This window comes from Tribolium castaneum, chromosome 3 (assembly GCF_031307605.1).
Source record: "Tribolium castaneum strain GA2 chromosome 3, icTriCast1.1, whole genome shotgun sequence".
NCBI classification, from domain to species: domain Eukaryota; kingdom Metazoa; phylum Arthropoda; class Insecta; order Coleoptera; family Tenebrionidae; genus Tribolium; species Tribolium castaneum.
In genome coordinates, this window is record NC_087396.1 from 14,144,809 (window position 1) to 14,163,205 (window position 18,397).

At 37.3% G+C, this 18,397-nt stretch overlaps 4 protein-coding genes across 5 annotated transcripts; 2 read left to right on the plus strand and 2 right to left on the minus strand.

The window, feature by feature from the left end:
- Window positions 1-61: 61 nt before the first annotated feature.
- Window positions 62-4,401, minus strand: yata. The gene is made up of 10 exons (XM_064355794.1): window positions 4,151-4,401; window positions 3,829-4,092; window positions 3,551-3,774; window positions 3,095-3,500; window positions 2,824-3,045; window positions 2,355-2,775; window positions 2,138-2,302; window positions 1,088-1,239; window positions 893-1,036; window positions 62-841 (listed from the first exon to the last, which is right to left on the minus strand). The coding sequence occupies exons 1-10, from the start codon at window positions 4,262-4,264 to the stop codon at window positions 551-553; spliced, it is 2,403 nt and encodes an 800-aa protein (XP_064211864.1). The 5' UTR covers window positions 4,265-4,401; the 3' UTR covers window positions 62-550.
- A 1,770-nt stretch (window positions 4,402-6,171) lies between these two features.
- Window positions 6,172-8,393, minus strand: Non1 (Novel nucleolar protein 1). The gene is made up of 3 exons (XM_970398.5): window positions 8,200-8,393; window positions 6,426-8,150; window positions 6,172-6,372 (listed from the first exon to the last, which is right to left on the minus strand). Exons 1-3 carry the CDS (start codon window positions 8,245-8,247, stop codon window positions 6,217-6,219), a joined length of 1,929 nt encoding a protein of 642 aa, XP_975491.1. The 5' UTR covers window positions 8,248-8,393; the 3' UTR covers window positions 6,172-6,216.
- An 836-nt stretch (window positions 8,394-9,229) lies between these two features.
- Window positions 9,230-11,688, plus strand: DMAP1 (DNA methyltransferase 1 associated protein 1). 2 transcript variants are annotated; one of them, XM_015981884.2, is made up of 7 exons: window positions 9,230-9,404; window positions 9,459-9,834; window positions 10,452-10,670; window positions 10,718-10,813; window positions 10,860-11,057; window positions 11,179-11,320; window positions 11,373-11,688. In XM_015981884.2, exons 2-7 carry the CDS (start codon window positions 9,463-9,465, stop codon window positions 11,633-11,635), a joined length of 1,290 nt encoding a protein of 429 aa, XP_015837370.1. In that variant the 5' UTR covers window positions 9,230-9,404; window positions 9,459-9,462; the 3' UTR covers window positions 11,636-11,688. The 2 variants fall into 2 exon arrangements, with proteins under 2 accessions (XP_015837370.1, XP_008195930.1); XM_008197708.3 differs by having other exon boundaries at window positions 9,233-9,404; window positions 11,167-11,320.
- Window positions 11,689-14,067: 2,379 nt separating this feature from the next.
- Window positions 14,068-17,090, plus strand: LOC103313712 (uncharacterized). Its single transcript, XM_008197709.3, has 5 exons — window positions 14,068-14,322; window positions 15,387-15,421; window positions 16,118-16,291; window positions 16,363-16,462; window positions 16,544-17,090. The coding sequence occupies exons 1-5, from the start codon at window positions 14,265-14,267 to the stop codon at window positions 17,035-17,037; spliced, it is 861 nt and encodes a 286-aa protein (XP_008195931.1). The 5' UTR covers window positions 14,068-14,264; the 3' UTR covers window positions 17,038-17,090.
- Window positions 17,091-18,397: the final 1,307 nt, after the last annotated feature.

Sequence of the window (18,397 nt, forward strand, 5' to 3'; positions counted from 1 at the left end):
GGAGGATGAGCGATAAAACCACATTGTAAATAAATCGACGCGGGAAAAATGAATAATTCAATGCTTGAAACAAATTTATTCTGGTAATGTAATACATACATAGAAAAATATAATTCAGTTAACGCAAATAGTAAAGAAAAATATACAGAAATAAAGTTATTTAAACAATATCATACATATTAAAACATCTGTAAAATTATTTACATAAATACAACCAGCATGCAAATGTTTACAATTATTTGATATAAAAAGCCGAGGAAGAACCGCGACAGAAACGAAACCATTATTCACATCGTCGGTATCGTGTTTTTATACTTTAAAAATTGCATATTATGTACACAAAAAGCATGTTATTGTTGGTACACGTTTAGAATTCCGTAGAAAAACAAGACCAAATCAATAATTAGACTACATTAACACACTAATTATCCTCAGTATAATTATGCCGGTTCCACTATTCCTAATCAAAATTGGGACAAAATGCTTCAAGATATGTCTGTATCAAGTTTGGTGTATATTTAAGTCTGTTTAATTCCATTTAATTCGACATTTATAATTTTTTAGCCCCCAGTTTCATTGGTCCACCCGTTGTCCGACTGGCCCGCCGTGCTTCTAACTCCTTTTGCCGCATTAATTTCCTCTCTTCTCGCTTCTTTTTGGCTTCTTCTAACTTTGGATTAGTGGTAGATGGTTGCTCTTCTAACGGTTCAAACTCAGAATCGCCCCAATTATTAGCCGATTTCCTGTTACTCAAACCGTGTTCGTACGATTCGGGGATTATCGGGGTCGTATCACTGGGGCTCCACGCTTCTGAAGGGCTTGTAAGTTCAGCTTCGACCTCCTTTAATAACATGTATGGTAATAATTATTTGAAACAAGAAATCTAACTTACCGGCTCTTCTTCAAGACTGCCCCATTCTTCGTTATCCCAACCGTCTGTAATTTTGTTAGTACCAGACCCTGACGGGGGGCTAGCGGGGTCGCTGGTGCCTCCACCGCCCCCGCTGCCACTACTACTAGCCATCTGACCGGCGGTCTTCAAAAAAATTAAATAAATAAAATCGAGGCTTTACGTTACAAGAATTACCTCCATGTCCCCCCAGTTGTCGTTGTCGCCCCAGTGGTCATAATCATAGTCAGAAACTGATTCGTTTCCTCGACTTCCCTCCTCGTGTTCTAAAGACGTCATAGAAGTAACACTAGAAGTGGTCGTTGAAATGCTGCTACTCGATGGTTGTTCTAAAAATTATTCAAGATTTACGCTCAACCTTATACGTTTGCGTTTCTGGAAGCTAATTTTGCTAAAGTGTTACGACCACAAGGTGTTTTACTGCAAGGTATTATTTTATTAATTTTTCGAATGGCAAGATATTTTTTACTCTATTTTTGCTACCGCTGGTATTTTCAGCAACTGCAGAGTCAGAGTAATTTCAATTAATCAAAAACAAGAAATTAACTCTCCGCAACTCAGCACTTAGAGGCGGATCAAGGGTATGTATAGCCCCAAGCTTAAGCAAAATTTGTGTCATAAAATTGACTCAATTAAAAAAAAGTTTTTTTCTTAAAAGTAAATAAACACAAAAATATTTATCAAAGATAATAAGAGCGTAAGTGATACTCCAGTTGGTTTCTCCAAGATATTAAATATTATACCTAAATGTTGTCTTCGAAAATAACTTTTGCCTAAAATAAGATAATTCTAAATAAAGTTATTGGTGTCTTAACTTCAAACGTTTCCCAAAATTTCAGTTATAAACTTTTAAAAACATTTTTTAACTTCTTGAGCATTTTATTTGCTTTATGAATCAACGACCAAAATTTTTTTCTAGCATTTTTAATTATAATTTTAAATTTTTAATTGTAACGAATACTTCAGAAAAATTAAAAAAAAATTAATTTATATAGTTTCAATTTAGTTTGAATGACAGAGATCTAATCATTAATAATAACTTTTTTATCAACTTTATTAAAAAAAAATCGGTAAAATGGGACGTAGGCATTTCCGTAGTTTTGAAAGAGTACTTTTAAAGTTTTTTGGGATACATATTTAAAAAGTCCAATCTACCGCTGAAAAATCTATACCGCAAACTATTTTTGCTATTTTATTTATGACCGCAAATTATGCGTAAATACTTACCTAGTGAAGCCGGTTTAGTTAACATTTTACTGGCCATAGGATTCATTGATTTGACTGTATCTGATTGACTTCTGTAGAATTTCGCTGTAACTGCTGTAACAGCCCACCCAGCCCACGTGGCGGCTGCGTTGCTTAGACTCGGGGTTGCAGTATTGACATCGGCCTCTAAACCACAACCCCGTCATTATTCCATAAAATAAATAAATAAAAAACCTACCCATACTCTCCCTCAAGCTGGGATCCTCTGACACCTTCTCCAACTTCCCCAAAAACCCTTTAATCGTCCTAAAAACCGAATCCCGGACCGACTTTTCCGGATCCATCGTTAACTGACACAATGCCGGCAAAATTCTCGACGAAACTTCGTTCAAAAGATAATACTGTTGCGTCGCAGCCAAGGCCAAAATGCCTGCGTTACGTGCCGGAGGAAAGGGATCCCTCATCGCTCGTATAAACGCCGAAATGAGGACTTTTTGCCTAATTTGCGGATGCAAATGTTGTGCTATCTTCCCCAGACACACCGTAGTGTTGGTGCGAATGCCCCCTTGATCGTCCTTCGACTGGAGCCGCGCAAAATGCCGCAAAACCTCCACGTTTAAATTGTTGTAACTTAATTTAGGTGCTAGATGTATCACAGACTGCAAGTTTAAACATTAACAAAAAACAAAATCACGAAAAAAAGTTACTTTGACAGTCTGTTCGCGAATTGTGGGGTTGGTATCCATAAACCCGTGAGCAATTTGAGGGAAAATTTGTTCGTTTACGGTCGCAGCTTGCAAATGACCGATGAAGTGTTCAAGTTGTTGCAAAAGTCGGGACCTTGTTGCTCTGTCGTTGCTTACGAATAGTTTGACCACGCAGGGCACGATTTTTTTCTGGTATTCGGCTTCGTCAAGGAGTTGGCCCAACTGTGATACAATAATTGGGGTTTTGGGGACAAAAAGTGGAGAAAAATACCTTAAACATGGGGGCTAGAACTGCAGATCCGGCGTCCCCGTAGTCAAAGGCTGTTATCAACTGGGGCAAAATCTTGTGCTTACACACGCTTTCGGGGAAGTTGTCTAAGTGTGGTGTTAGGTTTGAGAAAAATCGGTTTTTCTCGTTTTTGTCCTTAATTTGAATCTCTTCTAAAAATAGTAAAGTGTCTACAAGATCGTTTTTAAAGTAGCCGCCGAGCTTTCGGCATCTAGTTATAATATCGGCAGGATTAGGCCTTGATGACGGATTCGCTCCAACTAACTCGCAATATAATGGACCCAACTGTTTAGGAATCTTGTCTAGGAGTTTCAAAGAAGACTGTTGATATAAAGGACCATTGAAAACTTCCCATATTAGACAACCCAGCCCCCACATATCGGCAGAACTACAACACGTTCAAATAAAACGTAGAATAATAAAAATAATCAAACAAACCATTTCGTAATTGACCGCTGTTTAGTTGGGTCATTTTTTTCAGGAGGGTCGTACATTTCCAACGATGGTATGATTTTAATAGTAACATTGGAGTTGTCTTGAGCACTTGAGACATATTCAACACCTCCCAGCTTCCACTCACCGGAAGAATTGACAAAAACTGACCAAATGTTAACATTGTTGTGTCTCAAATTACCGTCATTATTTAAGAAAGACAAAGCTCGCTACAAATTGCTGTTTTAAAAGATTTATCAACGCAATCATCACAACAGCAATACCGTGATTTGGAACAGCCCCCAGGCAATATACAAATCCTTTTGAGCCCCTTCTATCGTCAACTTCTCTAAGTGACTAGCCAACGGTTCAACGTGTTCTGTCGCTAAATACAAAACCTTATCCGATTCGTAACTATCTAAATAAGTTAAAATACTAGGGTGTCTCAATGTTTTTAGCCGTTTAACTGCCGCTTTGGCAATTTCTAACTGTGTTTCTGATCCACCCTTTATATCAAAAACAAACACTGAAACTTCCTCATTTGTGCCCTTAAACACGAGGAACTCGTCACAGTTAAATAAATTCGAGAGATCTTGATTGCAATACCTTTCTTTTGCCCTTATGTAAAGTCCATACACTCCGTTCGTCAAGCCCCTTGACTAACTCTCCGACTTCAAAGTTGAAGTCTTTGGAAGGATCGCGGGAGAAAAATGACCACATGACACTAGCTTAGCGATTATATGCTGGATTTATGCTGAATTATACGAAATTTGTACAAAGTTTTAAAAATCTAACCTAAATGTCACAAATTTTGACGTCGTACATAATGGCCGGTAAAAGAGGAAACTAGTTTTGCTAATGGAACAACTTTGAGAACGTCTTTACAACCGAAAAAATTAATAATAAACTATTTAATGTCAATTACTAATTACAACCACATAGATGGCTGTAAGTGTTAAAAAATACTAGAACTCGTTCTGATCAAGATAATTTGATGTAGATCGTTCTTGGGGAATTCGCTCGGACGCCGATTCTCGCGAACAGACAACCGTCATTTACTTGTCAAAGTAAAAAAATCAAAATATGGTGATAGTCGCACAAAGGTGTTCTTAACTGTTCATGTTCTCAAGCTTTTTACTGCAACGTAAAAAGCTTCAGCTGCATTTCATTGAGCTTTTTGTTTGTTGCTTCCATAAACAATTGCCCACTAGTAAAGTTACAATAGTGTAAACTTCTATCGGGATGTTCCATTTGCCTCTTGTGCAATTAATTGCTTTAAGGGCTTAGAATTAGTAAAGCTAAGATGCTCTAAATAGTCTGAGTAAATTTAAGGTATTAGGCTTAAGTTTGAAGTATAACTCAAGTTTGCAGGTGTTACATCTGGCAAAATGGTAAGTGGGTACAGATTTGGGTAAAAAGCTAAATCGTTGAGTTTTTGCACTTTTAGTCTGTCGCTGAGTTTCTTAAAGGTCTCCCATCCTACGATGAGAACAATTTTACCAAATTCCATGTTGATAACAACAGTAGGTCCCCTTTAAAACGACCTTCGGTGTATGTACCGACTAAAGATTTTCCATCTGAACAAAGTATGTTTTACCCTCGAAAAAAGCTCAATTTATTGCTCCTTTTTGCTTTTAGTAATAGTTACTGAGAAAACTAGTATCGTGTTGAAATACATGCAGACACACTGGGACAAAAAAGCACGTAATTCTGGACTTGGAGTATTCAAATTGCGTAATTTCTGTTTTGTAGAACACAACAAAAAAACGGGACCACGTACAAGAAAACGAAGAACCATTGCGAAAAAGGCCACGGTTGGAATAATCCGAATCTTTATGACGTAACGCCACGGGGTAACCGATTTTATATAATTTTTTTATATAGCCACTGAGTTTCGTGCATCTAATTATAGAAATATAGTAATTATGCCCAAACCTCACTTTATTTCCATCCACAATTGGAGAAATATTTTCAAATTAATCTTTATTAACCAATTAATGAATTAATGAGTCGACTTCCAGAGAGTTTTATTAGTGTGTATTTTTTTTTAATAAAAACTATTCATCATTCGCAAATCCATTCTCCTAACGGATGGTTCAATGTAACTTTGTCAATTTTTTTTCCAGCTTTTTTAACAACTCAGTGTTAACATACTAGGCTGTGGCATATTTAGATAGACCAAGCAGGGCGGTAGTATTTTAAGAGCGGCAAAAATATCCTAATTTTAATTAAAAAAAAAAGAATAGAAGGGGTTTAATTTTTTTAATGTTTCAGATTTTTGTTTTCGTCTTTTTTTGAAAAACATAAACTTAAATAAATACTGGGTGATAGATTAATAGATATCCGAATAGAAATCTTATAAAATAAGGAAGACATTTAAAAATCTAGTCCTTATTTGGTTACATTACAAAGAACGTTTTCGAGTTTTTTATTTTAATTTTCAAAACTAATTCCATTGCTTGAAAATTGATAGAATTTGTTTCATGTTAGAATAATTAGATTTCTTTAACTGCATATTTAAACACCAATAGCCCTAACATTCTTTGAGAAGCTTATACAGTTCATTTGAGTTGTGGTGTTACTATTTAAAATTTTGAGGGTAATTTTTATTAGAAAAATAACCAAACCTTTACTTAATCTTTATTAACAAACACTTTGAGTACAATAAATACTTAACGACGATCAGTTTTCCCAATTCCGCGCTTTCCAGTAAAGAGATGTTTCGGCATCTTGTTACCAATAAACCTATCAGCTTCGCCTTTAAGACCGTACTTCTTGACCTTTTTACTAATGGCACGGTGCGCAATTTTAGCCAACTTCTTCCGCATCTGCAACACAAACGCAATAAAACAATTAAAGTTACAAGTGAAGGAAAAAATACCGCTGGATCCTTGACCCCCATCTCATTCCTCGAGGGCACCACCGCCCTCGTCGACCTCGCCACAACACTCGTTGAGGGTTTATCCACCTCCATCCTCATCTTCTTCAAGGGCGGCCCCATCGACGCACCCCTCTTGGTCTTCGTGAAGTGCGCCCCCTTCGACTCGCTCATATCCACCCCCAACTCCTCCATATTCGCCCTCAACTTCGACACCGACCTATCCCTCGCCTTAGCCCTCGTATTCCGGGGCATGGCCGGCTTCCTGCACTGCTTATTAACCCGCGCCTCGTCCCTTATTATCGCCTTCTTGTGCCTGATTTGCAGCGCAAGGGCTTTAATTTCACGCATAGTGTCGGTAAGCTCGATTTTCGGCACGACGTACATTCCCGTCTCTTCCCGGATTTCCTCCTCGCGTTCGAGGGCCTCCAGCTTGTCGAATATTTCGGGATCGATGTAATCGGCGATATTGTGCCCTTCCCAGATTTCTGGAATAATGTCCCAGCGCTCCTCTTCGGGAATCTCCGTGTAGGTCTTTTTAAGATCGAGCACGTAATCATCGCCCTCTTCCAGCTCGATATCGCGCTCGAGTTTGCGTTTGCGGGACTGTTGGGCCTCGCGTTTGGCCAGAACGGTCTCGGGGATGCACGGGGGGCGCGGCTTGTCGTCCCGGGGCTTGGGCACAGCGACATGGAGGCGATTCAATATACCGTCGACTTTTTTCGAGCGCATTTTTTGGTCCACTCTGAAGCTCAGGAGCGTCTCACAAGCTTCAGTTTTGACCTCCATGACCCCAGTATCGGTCACTGTTGACATCTCCATGATTGGAACACTTGAATCGTCTTTCAGGCTTTTGAGGACTTGTTGTTTCTCATCCGGGAGTTCGCTGATTTGGACAATATCGACTTTATTCGCCACAACAATCAATGGTTTATTGGCAAATAAGGGCTTGATTGACTCGAACAATCTCACTTGTTCCTCCAAAGTGTGTCCACATTGCTCGGATGGGTCGAGGAAATACAAAACACAGGCGCGCAAGTGTGCAAGGGCCGTCACAGCCTGCATTTCAATCACGTTTCGTTCTTCTAACGAATGATCCAAAATTCCGGGAGTATCAATCACTTGCCAGCGCAAATATTTGTAGTCCATATGACCAACGTACAACGATTTCGTTGTGAAAGCGTACGGCTGGACCTCAACGTCGGCCCTTGTGATTTTATTCATAAACGACGATTTTCCAACGTTTGGAAACCCGCAAATAATTACTGTCCTGGTGTAGGGATCAATTGAGGGCAAACGTGCCAAATGTTGCCTCACCTGTTCCAAGTAAGTCAAATTTGAGGCTTGTCGCTTCATTATCGTGGCCATTCGGCCCAAAGCAGCCCGTTTTAGTTGCTTACAGCGGTACAACGAGTCGCCAAATTTCATCAAACGGACATAGTCCTTCGCCACATTGTCTATCAAATGCTTGGCTGTGTTTATCTGCCCTAGGGCCAGCTTGTAATGGTCTTTGTCGTACAGAACGTTGATCAAGTCGGCGTAAAACGGGTGGACATCGTCCAGTTTGGGGAATTCGGTCAGGATTTGAGTCAAACGGTCGTGGAAGCTTTGCTGCGAAAATTTGATTTTTCGCATGTAGAAATTCCGGATTCGTGTTATCTTGTATTGCTTGTGGACGACGGTGGGTGTCTTGCGTTGCGTTTTCGATAGAATAATATCGATGAAGTCCTAGATTTGGCGAAATTAGAAACGTTTACAAAAAAAATTAGACAAATACCTTTGCAGAGGGGACAACTGCGATCTTCTTGAAATTGTACAGAGCCATTTTTTAATGGTTGTGCCGATACAGAATTCACAATAAATTAAGGTTCAATATTGTTTTTATTTAATTTTCCCCGAATCTAACCTAGAACCGAGGTGACACAACACGTGGAAAGAATCAGTTCGAAAAGCGCATGTGTATATTTCCAGCAAGCGCCAAGTTGGTACCTCTGTTAGGATTTTGCGTTAATTAATAGACAATTTAACGAAATAGCAAGGACAAAGGAGTTAATTGGCTATTGTTACTTTACGACAAGTTTATAAATGATATCTGTAAATTTATACTTTATTTATTAAAAAGTGGCACACGTAATTTTTAGCAGAAACGCGCCTTATTGTAATGAAAATTATATCGTAGGAGTTAGCACCAAAAATGGTGCTGGCACCATGACCATTACAGTCGACCAGACAATCGCTGCTCGTTGTCTACAGCCAAGTTCACACTAGGAAAATTATCAAAATAGTCGTTAATCATTATAAAAAACATCAATAAGCTGTTACGCTGACTTGCATATCACAATTGTGAACATCTCCTGACCTTTCTAATGTGTTTCTATTTACAATAAAACTCAACTGCATTTATTTTCTGTATTATTTTTTCTCATATTTAAACAATGCAAACTGATTTTTCTTCACCCCCTTTATATTTAAAATAAAGAAAATTGCAGGATATAAGGGGGGTGAAAAAAAATCCGTGCATTGATTGAATATGAGAATTAAAAATACAGAAATTAAATGCAGTTAAGTTTTAATTTGTAGTAGAAACACATTAGAACGGTCAGGAGATGTTCTACAAATGTGATATGCAAGTCAGCATAACAGCTTCTTGATGTTTTTATAAAAATTTACGATTATTTTGATAATTTTCCTGGTGTGAACTTGGCTGTAGAAAACGAGAACGGTGGGGAAATGGTGCTAGCTCTATGCGCGCAGTAATTGTCTGACCGACTGTAATGTTCATGGTGCCACCGACATATGAAAATTTAGCGATTGTGTTTATTTTTGACAGTGACAGTAAAATGCCGATTGTTTTCGTATTACAAGAAGTGTTAAAACCTGCTAATTAAGTGAAAATGTGTAGTCTTTAATAATAAATGTCATTATAGTCCCCGTTTACACCTCAATTTCAAGTTTTCTTCCTACGATCAAAACAAGACAATTGTAAGCATCTCTTGCTGTTTGCCCCAAATGTGAGCGGTTCTAATCAATTTTTAGAAAAATGGCCGATGTTCGCGATATTATGGAGCTGGAGCATCCAGCGAGCCAAGAGGTGACTCGAGAGTCAATCATTGGTTCAGACAAGCAGAGGAAGCGGCCCCCAACTACTACAAAAACCCAGAAAAGGCCTGAGGGAATGCACCGTGAAGTTTTCGCCTTGTTGTACAATGATAATAAGGACGTTTCTCCGCTTTTTCCGTCTGATACAGGACATGGGTATAAACAAACGAAAATTAAGTTGGGCATGAGGAAACCGAGAAAGTGGAAGTGGGTGCCGTTTACGAACCCGGCAAGGACCGATGGGGCGGTGTTTCATCACTGGAGGAGGCCGTCCGACGAACCTAAGGAATATCCTTTTGCCAAGTTTAACAAGGTGCTTGCTACGGATTTCTAAATGTTAGGATGCGAAACGATGTACAAATAAAACGTTCCCGTCTTTGATAGTTCCGGTAATGTCGCCAGAGAGCGCAGTTGTTCCAATATCTTTGATATTGAAAATGAATTTGAAAAAAATGGTTGTACGTGTAACGGTTAGCACAAGCCCAACAAAATTATACAGGCAGATAGAGCATTAAATTCTCAATAGTAGGACATAAACATAATGCAAAAATTTTATCGTAAATTATATTTAAAAAAATTCCAAACTTTTACTAATTTGCACTCTGCCCTATATTTTTCAAAACGCTGTGAATACGTTTGAACGTATTGAACATGTTTCTTATGAAAATTTGAGTCGGCAGTTTTTCTCAGTCTGTAAAGAGTGCAAAGCTCAATATTTCTATTTTTTTTTCCAAGTAATTAGTGACTTGGTTGGACTTAAATTAATTTAAAACGATTTGGCGGCTGGACGGTAGCGCCCATCATTTTTACTCTGCCGTATTATTTCTTTGGGTTCCCAAAATCCTGCCATTTTGTATCCCGTTTCGACTCCTAAGTCATAGTCCTTCGTAGTTTTTGTATAAAATAATGATTTTGTTGTGACTGTTGTAGAAAGTTGATATTTGTACATACACTGATGCCGAATACCAGCAGCACTTAAGAGTTGATGGTTGGACCAAGGACGAAACTGACCACATGATGCAACTGGCACAGAGATTCGATCTCAGGTTTATCCTAATGGCTGATAGATATGACACTGAAAAGTTTCCGAAAAGATCAGTGGAGGATATTAAAGACCGTTACTATAAAATTTGCGGCATCATGAGCAAAGTAAAATGAGTTTAACGTTTTATTTGTAATTCCTTGGTGCATTTTAGTTAAGAGGGGAGAAAAAAATTTATACCTACGATGTTGACCACGAAAAACGACGGAAAGAGCAGCTGAAGAAGCTCTACGACAGGACTCAGGAACAAGTAATGCAAATTATTGAATTACCTGTATTAAAATTTGGTTTTGTAGATTGAAGAGGAACAGTTCTTGCTCCTGGAGTTGAAAAAGATCGAAGCTAGGAAGAAGGAGCGCGAGAGAAAGACACAAGACTTGCAAAAATTGATCAGTCAGGCGGACAGTCAGAGTGAAACTCCCCGAAAAACGGACAAGAAATTGCCCAAGAAAAAAATCGCGAACCCTTCAAGACCCTCGCGCGTTGACACAGCGGTGAGTCACTTTTCCGTTCGTGTAATTTTGTCAAGTACTTATTTAATTTGTGAGGATTTTTTCGCAGGTTTTGTGTTGCAATTTGAACTAAATAAATCCGTTTTAATAGCATATTTTACAGGCTGTTGAGACCGCAGGTATCAAATTCCCCGATTACAAAAACAGCGGCGTTTCCCTAAGGTCGCAACGAATGAAACTGCCGGCAAATGTGGGCCAGAAAAAATCGAAAGGAATCGAACAAATGTTGCAAGAAATTGGTTTAGGTGGGAGACCTACAAACCCCTAATTGCATGTTTCTAATGTTTGTTTTTGCAGAATTAAATCCGATTCCTACAGAAGAAATCTGTCAAAATTTCAATGAGCTGAGGAGTGATATGGTCCTCTTGATGGAAATTAAATCAGCTTTGAGTACCTGCGAATTTGAATTACAGTCCTTGAGACATCAGTATGAGGCGTTAAATCCCGGGAAAACACTGACGATCCCGCCGCAGTTAATCTCTAATTTGGATCTCGAAAATAAAGCTGGAACGGGGGAGATTATAGATGTCGTGGGGTCTCCGAGCACCCCTACATCTTAGTATAATATAACAAAATAATGTAATATTAAGGTTTGAATAAACATTTAATTTCATTCAGCTGGTTTTATTTCGAATGTTTACGTAAACAGGGCGAATAAACTGCGTCAAGAAATTGTTTATCGACGGAGTAAACATCGTTACTCACTACAAAAAAATATATTTCGTTTCACTGCTTTTTAAAAGTATCGTTCCTTTGAAATTTATTCTCAAATCCCAATTTCGTATTGAAAGACGCGTCGCAATTGAATTTACTTCTTTCTGCACTATTTTGCACCAAAAAAAAAATAAGTACAAGGTGTTTTATTATTAGTCATGTCTCAAGTTTTAAAATTCAAATTTTCTATCATTAAGAACATCTTACAAAGAATCTTAAAAAAGTGTCTGTGCTACGGAGGACTATAAGGAGACGCAACGAGATACAAAGTCGCAGGATTTTCGGAACCCAAAAAACTAGTACGACAAAGTAAAAATGAGGGCGCTTCGAGCGCCAAATCGTTTTAATATAATTAAAATCCTACTAATTACTTGGAAAAAATGCATAAATGTAGAGTGTTGTACTGTTCACAGAATGAGAAAAACTGACGACTAAAATTTTCATAAAAAAATTGAGAAAAAAAAATTAATTTGCGCTTCCTCCCGTGTTTTTAAAGACGCTGCAAATGAAGATACAAGAAAAATGTTAGGAAGAAATACAGAATTAAATTTCTTTTAAAAAAGCCTGCGGGACCATATCTCTATCATCAACAGTTTAGGCCCCAAAGACGTTGAAGCGACAGATTCGTTTAATTTTACCGGTGGTCAAGTAACTAAAGTTAAGAAGATAAAAATATAATGGGACATAATATGACAGAAATAAAAATTTCAATAATTGTTCACCTGAATACTCCTACGCCATTAATTTATAATTAGAAAGTTTCTTTAAAAAAAAAGAAGAAAACAGCTTTTTAAGAATCGTAAAAAACGTCTTTACAAAATTAAAATACCTATCTATATACGTAAAATTTCAAAAGGGGGAGACGTACACTCACACAAACCTTTAGTCAATAATAAATAACTGTCACTTTACATAACTATTTTTACTGATGCATTTTCTTCCAAAAGAAATTTTCAAATACTTTGTGCAATTACTTAATTGCAAGACGTTTTACGCTTGTCCAGAAGCCACACTTACTGGTAAGATTAACTTATTATTGTTATCGTACTTAGTGTTTCCACAAAAATCTCCCTTCATCACTTCCGTTCTCGAATGCCTTTGTTCTGATGGGCATTGTATTCGCGCCATTCACTAAGTCAGAGAAATTATTCAATCTATCCCAAAAACAAATCTTCTCTAAAATCCTTTCGCCTTTTACAAGTATTAACACGCAATCCTTTTTTACGCAGAAACCTAAAATTGTGACCCATTTCAAGTCGACAAATTGAATCGCTTTTGATATTTTCTAAAGGAAAATTAAAGTGGAATTAAATCTGAACATTCTTGAACCACATATTTTACTAATTAATATTTTTTCTTGTTTCAATATCAGTAACATATTAAAAAGCTTCAGATGAAATTACATTCATTCCGTAAGTCGTATTCGTAAAGAAATCAGTCCATACAACGAACTTTACTCCGAAAGAGTTAATAAATAATGCTTACCTGTAGTTCTTAAGGTACAGTATCTTGACTGCTACCTAGTAAAAAATTCAGAACTCAAATTGAAAATTATTATATATTCAGTTTAAACGTTTGTTTTTTTTTGGTAAAAGTCCATTTTTAATTGGTTCCTGTTCAACAACTGATAAGAATCATTGAATGATACTACAATAAACTGTGTTATTAATATTATGATATGAAAGATATACCTTTTTTTTTGAATTGTTGAGCTGTGTATACCTATTTACAGCTTTTCAACCGAATAAAAGATCCGCTAGTTTTGTATCTCTAACGAAGTATTGAAGCCGCCTTCATTGCTATGTAGATAATTATCTCAAAGTCAACAACGAGTATAGGGTAACTTTTTAATCCAAATGCAAATTCTCTTTGATACTTTCAATCGCAAGTTATTAAAAGAGTAATTCTTTTTAAATGCGTTATTTCTAAAAAACCCATCAATTCCGTGTAACTTTTCTACGAGATTTTCATTTTAACTTTTTCGCTGATTCGGTCTGAGCATTTCATCTAATCTGCGACTCCCACCAACTCTTTGTCCTTTTATTGCCTTCAATTCAGGATTTCATTAAAACTGCGTCCCTTCAAAGCGCCTTCCTTTCGAATGAATTGCAAAATCCCCTTGATTAGAAAGCGGAAACTCAACTAAATGAATTAGTCGCTAATGAATATGCCCTTTTGCCCGATGAAACGGATTTTTGCGAAATCTTACCGGTTTAGAAAAACCACCACCAAAGCGTGCGCATATCTCCACCGCCACCGACATACGAGCGCAGACGCCGCCACCAGTGTTATTGGGGTAGCTGTCGTCGAGGTTTCTATGCATTATACATTTTTGAATACACGGTGTAATACACGGTCGGCTGTGTGGTGACACATCAGTGATAGCGTTCAAAGTAGAATCACCACCAGCGTTTACGATGTGAAACATGATTTTGAGCACTTTCCCCACAAAAAAACACTAATTATTGAAAAGAAATGTATTGCAAAATCGTCGTGCTTTTCTATTGCGTCCTGACCATTGGATTACTTCCAGGTAAAAAACGAATTTGCACAATTTTACTGCCTTCCATCACTCACTATAATACAAAGAAACATCCACCATTTCTAGGTTTAAAAATATCTCACTGGTAATTCATAGGATAATGTACACGAAACCAATCAATAATTGGCCGAGAAGTCAATCGACAAGAAATTTTATATCGAGTGTGTGAGCCCAATAATATTTCACTATCAACACCCAATGTTTGATAAAATTTGGGGAGCAGTTTGACATTTATTAAATAAATATCCAATTATTCGACGCGCTCTAATTTACGACCTATCATTTAATAAACCAAATTGCATGTTTCATTTAATGGCTAAAATGAATTCGTTGTAACAGCTAAAACCCGTCCGAACGCTATTTATGTTTTCACCGTTTGATGGAAGATAACTTTGCAACTTTTTTACAATCAGATCGCTCGTTCAAATACTTGTGTTCGTTAAAACTTCCGACTCCTTGTAATTTCACCAACTGTAACTATCCTTTTATCTCGGAAACTTTGTGCTTGAATAACTAAGTTATGAAGCAGATTATTAAGAAATTTTCAATGATTGAAACGACCAAGTTTCGGTAACGACTGTTCTTCGCAAGACAAATAAATTTACATTAAATTGCGATCTCCCGAATGGTATCTTAAATGTATTTTTGCATTGTTCAAGTGAGTCTATTGTGTACCAGCCATTCTCATTTCCATTTTCAAATCATTTAACAATTTGGCTTGGGACTTTACAAAGGGCGGAATTTATGGGAAATTTGGATTAAAAATCGATTATTTAACTGTGTTGGTTTAGGTATGCAAACAGCAAGGAACAATCTAAGATGAAGTGAGTAAAGTGGTTCCTGCATTTACATACTGTCAGCTCCAAGCGCTCAAACATAATGCTTGGCTCATATTTTATAAACCATTTCCGGATCAAATGTCACAAGTTTTCTATTAGCTGGAAAGCATTAAATTCGGACGTTATCAAATTATTTTGCCTTGTTTTGTTTTATAACAACGGTGCAACGTTACTACAAGGTTTTTTCTTGAATTATTAATTCTCTGCTCGTTTCAGTTACGTTTGCTGACATGGAAGATACGAGCGATGAGGTAAGTCCAGCACCTAAATAAAAATCGGCCAATTTTTTCAACCGTGTTTGCATAAAGTTTTGCGAAACCCAGCGAGTTAATTAAAAATATCCATGCAAAGTAATAGGATTAATATTATTCCGCCGTTTGTTTTCGTTTACATTTCATTTGAAATACAAATGGAAATTGATTATTAAAGCATTGTTAATAAAACCTGAGTGACGTAATAATTTCCGAACAATTATGAGCGTTCCAATTACGAGGAAATTAGTTGCTGATTATTAGGAAATAACCGACTGGACAAATCTACAGTCCCGCGAACACTTTTGGTCATTTGTACTCTGTAAAAAGCTGGAATTTGCATTGTATGTGTATGCAAATTTCGATATAATTGGGGTTTTACCCGTGCCGTAAATAAGGATAAAATGGTGGAGGCGCCGGGTCAGCACACTTATTCCGTAGCGTTCGGGTTCTTTTTGCGAAACAAAATGTGGAGTAATCTAGTAAATTAAATTATTTCCGGTAATTAAGTACTTTCTAAGATAAACCAGAAAGCTGCTGGCGAGACCGCAATTCGGAGCAAGTTTCCAAGTTTATTAGCAAACAATAATTTTAAAAGTAAACAGAGCTCGGTATTTTAAAGTTTTGTTTCTTATTAAAACTTTCATGCTTTAGCAAGCTCGTACGGAATATTGGAACGACCTGTACCTGTTCTAGGGTGGAAGATATCAAGAAAGTAAATCTTCCCAGCAGAATGAATCCGTAAGTGCAGGTCCTCCAGATTCCCACGAAGCCATGAACTATCGGGAAACCGATTTATTGACGAGAAATAAAAGAGATTCGTTAAATGACGACAACACGGAAAATGCAGAATCGATCAAGAGAGAACAGGTAACCAAGCCACGTTGTTACGCAAAACCGTGCATTCTTATTCATTTATTTTAATAAAAATCCGTCTTCAGGACGATTCTTCGAACGTTACAGCGAGCGAGCTTCTCCTCGAGCTGATGATTAAAATCGCCGCTCATCCGGAGGAGTGGAACAAAGTCCACAATTTATTAGGTTTGTATAAACACAATTAATACTCCAGTCCAGCGTAATCACGCCGTCATTAGTTTCATACTTGATTTTTTCTGCTGTTAGGAAATATCAACAATGACATACTGATGACCGAAAAGTTGTTAGAAAACCTGCAGAAGGCCAAGATCAAGCCAGAACCGGCCGCAAAATCAGTTGAGAAAAAGCAAAAAGAGCAAGTGATTAACAAGACAGAAACCGGCGAATGGTCCGATTTCCAGACTAAAGTCAAGGATAAATTAGGGTTTTTGAACACACTTCCGCCTGATGATTATCATTTGCGAAACAACCAGTATAAGCCCTTTCCCAAAACCTTTGCATATCATAGAGTCACGGGACGACCGATGTATCTTCAGAAGAATCCCAAAGCTTATATCGCCGTTTCGGTCATAGCACCCAAATATATCAATTCTGGGACGAAAGACGAGGATCTGATTTTAGAGAAAGAGCTGCGGCAGTTGAAACCGTGGACACACGACCAGAATTTGAAAAACATGGCTTCGATCAGGTCCAGGTGGGTGATCGGGAGGGAGGACAGGAAGAAACCCGTTGTACCATAGATTAAAATGTAATTAAAACTAATAATAGAAATAAAATATTTTGTGAAAAATAATTGCGGAATTAGCACACACTAAAATCGGCCCCATTATCGATAATCCTCAATTCAAGTTCGTCCATTAACGCTTGAAACTTCTGTATACTTATGATTTGGATCAATACTATTGCAGTCCAATAAAAAGTGGCCCATTTTGAGGAATTATCGCAAAGTTTGACCTCGGAAAGAAGTCCAAGGAGTTGTAATATCAACACGAACGACCGTAATTCCGTATAATTCATTGGTCGTTTAGATTTATTCGTCATTTATTTTTGCTTTGATCTCGATCGACCGCTGCTACATGTTGGTGTGTTATGTACATTCATTATGCTAGCAAAGGGTGTATACACACAAGCTGTTTGGTAATGAGTAGAACTTGAAAGGACAAAGGCAACTACTCTAGCTTTCACAATATTTTCAAGACAGTTGTAAAGAGGCAAAAAGCGAAGCCTAAATAGAGGGTTGTCACCAATTACTGAAAGGACTATACATCACAAGTAAATGGAACAGAAAATGAAACACGTGCAATTACACGCGCCTATTCAAAGCAAGTTCTTTCATTGTAAAAAACTGAGTTTTTTAATTAAGAATAAATACGTACTTACCCATTTATCAATTATCAAATTGTTTGTGAATTTAACTAATTGAAATAAGAAAATGAGTCTGATGAACAAAAGGTCGATTAAGTCATATGTCTTAGAGCTGTACTCAGTCCAAAACCAGTAAAATCATTTTTATTATCAACTTTTGCCCAATATATTTTCGTTCATTCATAAAGAAAAAATTGTCGAAAATAAATAGCGTAAAAACAAAATAAGGTCAATGTCACACTTGCCGTTATGAAGGTGTTCAAAATGTTGTCCTCCGTTGGCAATCCACGCGTTAATTCTTCAGACTAGGAAGGCTTGCGTTCGAAAAAATAGGGATAAAAAATAGTTAAACTTTTGTGGCAGTTATTGAAAATCGCGCTTGAAACTGACGCTCGTACACAATTTTTTATCGGAGCAACACAAGTATACGAAGATGTTAGTGATATGACTTTGTTAAACCGAATGCTCGTTTAAAACTGATTATTTATCACGTGTAATTGTGACACCCTGATATTTTTGCCTAACAAAAAGTTTTCACTTTTTGTGCATAAAAACTTTTCACGGTCAACACTGAATACAATAACCCAATAACCAATAACTTTTCATTGATGTTTTCGCTTCCACGCTGTGCGGCTCGTGTACAAGAGGAAAAAAATGCAAAAAATGGCTTCTCATAATGAATTTTTTTGGTGATTTACCAAACTGTACTGTTTACTGATTTGATGTACATAAAAA

What these genes read in the sequence shown, in the direction of transcription:
- DMAP1 (XM_008197708.3), top strand. Translation starts at nt 9,463, where the DNA reads ATGGCCGATGTTCGCGATATTATGGAGCTGGAGCATCCAGCGAGCCAA. An exon ending in CTTTTGCCAAGTTTAACAAG is followed by an intron (nt 9,835 to 10,451) that starts GTGCTTGCTACG and finishes TGACTGTTGTAG; the next exon opens with AAAGTTGATATTTGTACATA. An exon ending in TTTGCGGCATCATGAGCAAA is followed by an intron (nt 10,671 to 10,717) that starts GTAAAATGAGTT and finishes GGTGCATTTTAG; the next exon opens with TTAAGAGGGGAGAAAAAAAT.
- yata (XM_064355794.1), bottom strand. Translation starts at nt 4,264, where the DNA reads ATGTGGTCATTTTTCTCCCGCGATCCTTCCAAAGACTTCAACTTTGAA. An exon ending in CAGCGGTCAATTACGAAATG is followed by an intron (nt 3,501 to 3,550) that starts GTTTGTTTGATT and finishes AACGTGTTGTAG; the next exon opens with TTCTGCCGATATGTGGGGGC. An exon ending in CAGCTTGAGGGAGAGTATGG is followed by an intron (nt 2,303 to 2,354) that starts GTAGGTTTTTTA and finishes GTTGTGGTTTAG; the next exon opens with AGGCCGATGTCAATACTGCA.
- LOC103313712 (XM_008197709.3), top strand. Translation starts at nt 14,265, where the DNA reads ATGTATTGCAAAATCGTCGTGCTTTTCTATTGCGTCCTGACCATTGGA. An exon ending in TGGAAGATACGAGCGATGAG is followed by an intron (nt 15,422 to 16,117) that starts GTAAGTCCAGCA and finishes TACCTGTTCTAG; the next exon opens with GGTGGAAGATATCAAGAAAG. An exon ending in CAAAGTCCACAATTTATTAG is followed by an intron (nt 16,463 to 16,543) that starts GTTTGTATAAAC and finishes TTCTGCTGTTAG; the next exon opens with GAAATATCAACAATGACATA.
- Non1 (XM_970398.5), bottom strand. Translation starts at nt 8,247, where the DNA reads ATGGCTCTGTACAATTTCAAGAAGATCGCAGTTGTCCCCTCTGCAAAG. An exon ending in CAGTTGTCCCCTCTGCAAAG is followed by an intron (nt 8,151 to 8,199) that starts GTATTTGTCTAA and finishes CGCCAAATCTAG; the next exon opens with GACTTCATCGATATTATTCT. An exon ending in TGGGGGTCAAGGATCCAGCG is followed by an intron (nt 6,373 to 6,425) that starts GTATTTTTTCCT and finishes TTTGTGTTGCAG; the next exon opens with ATGCGGAAGAAGTTGGCTAA.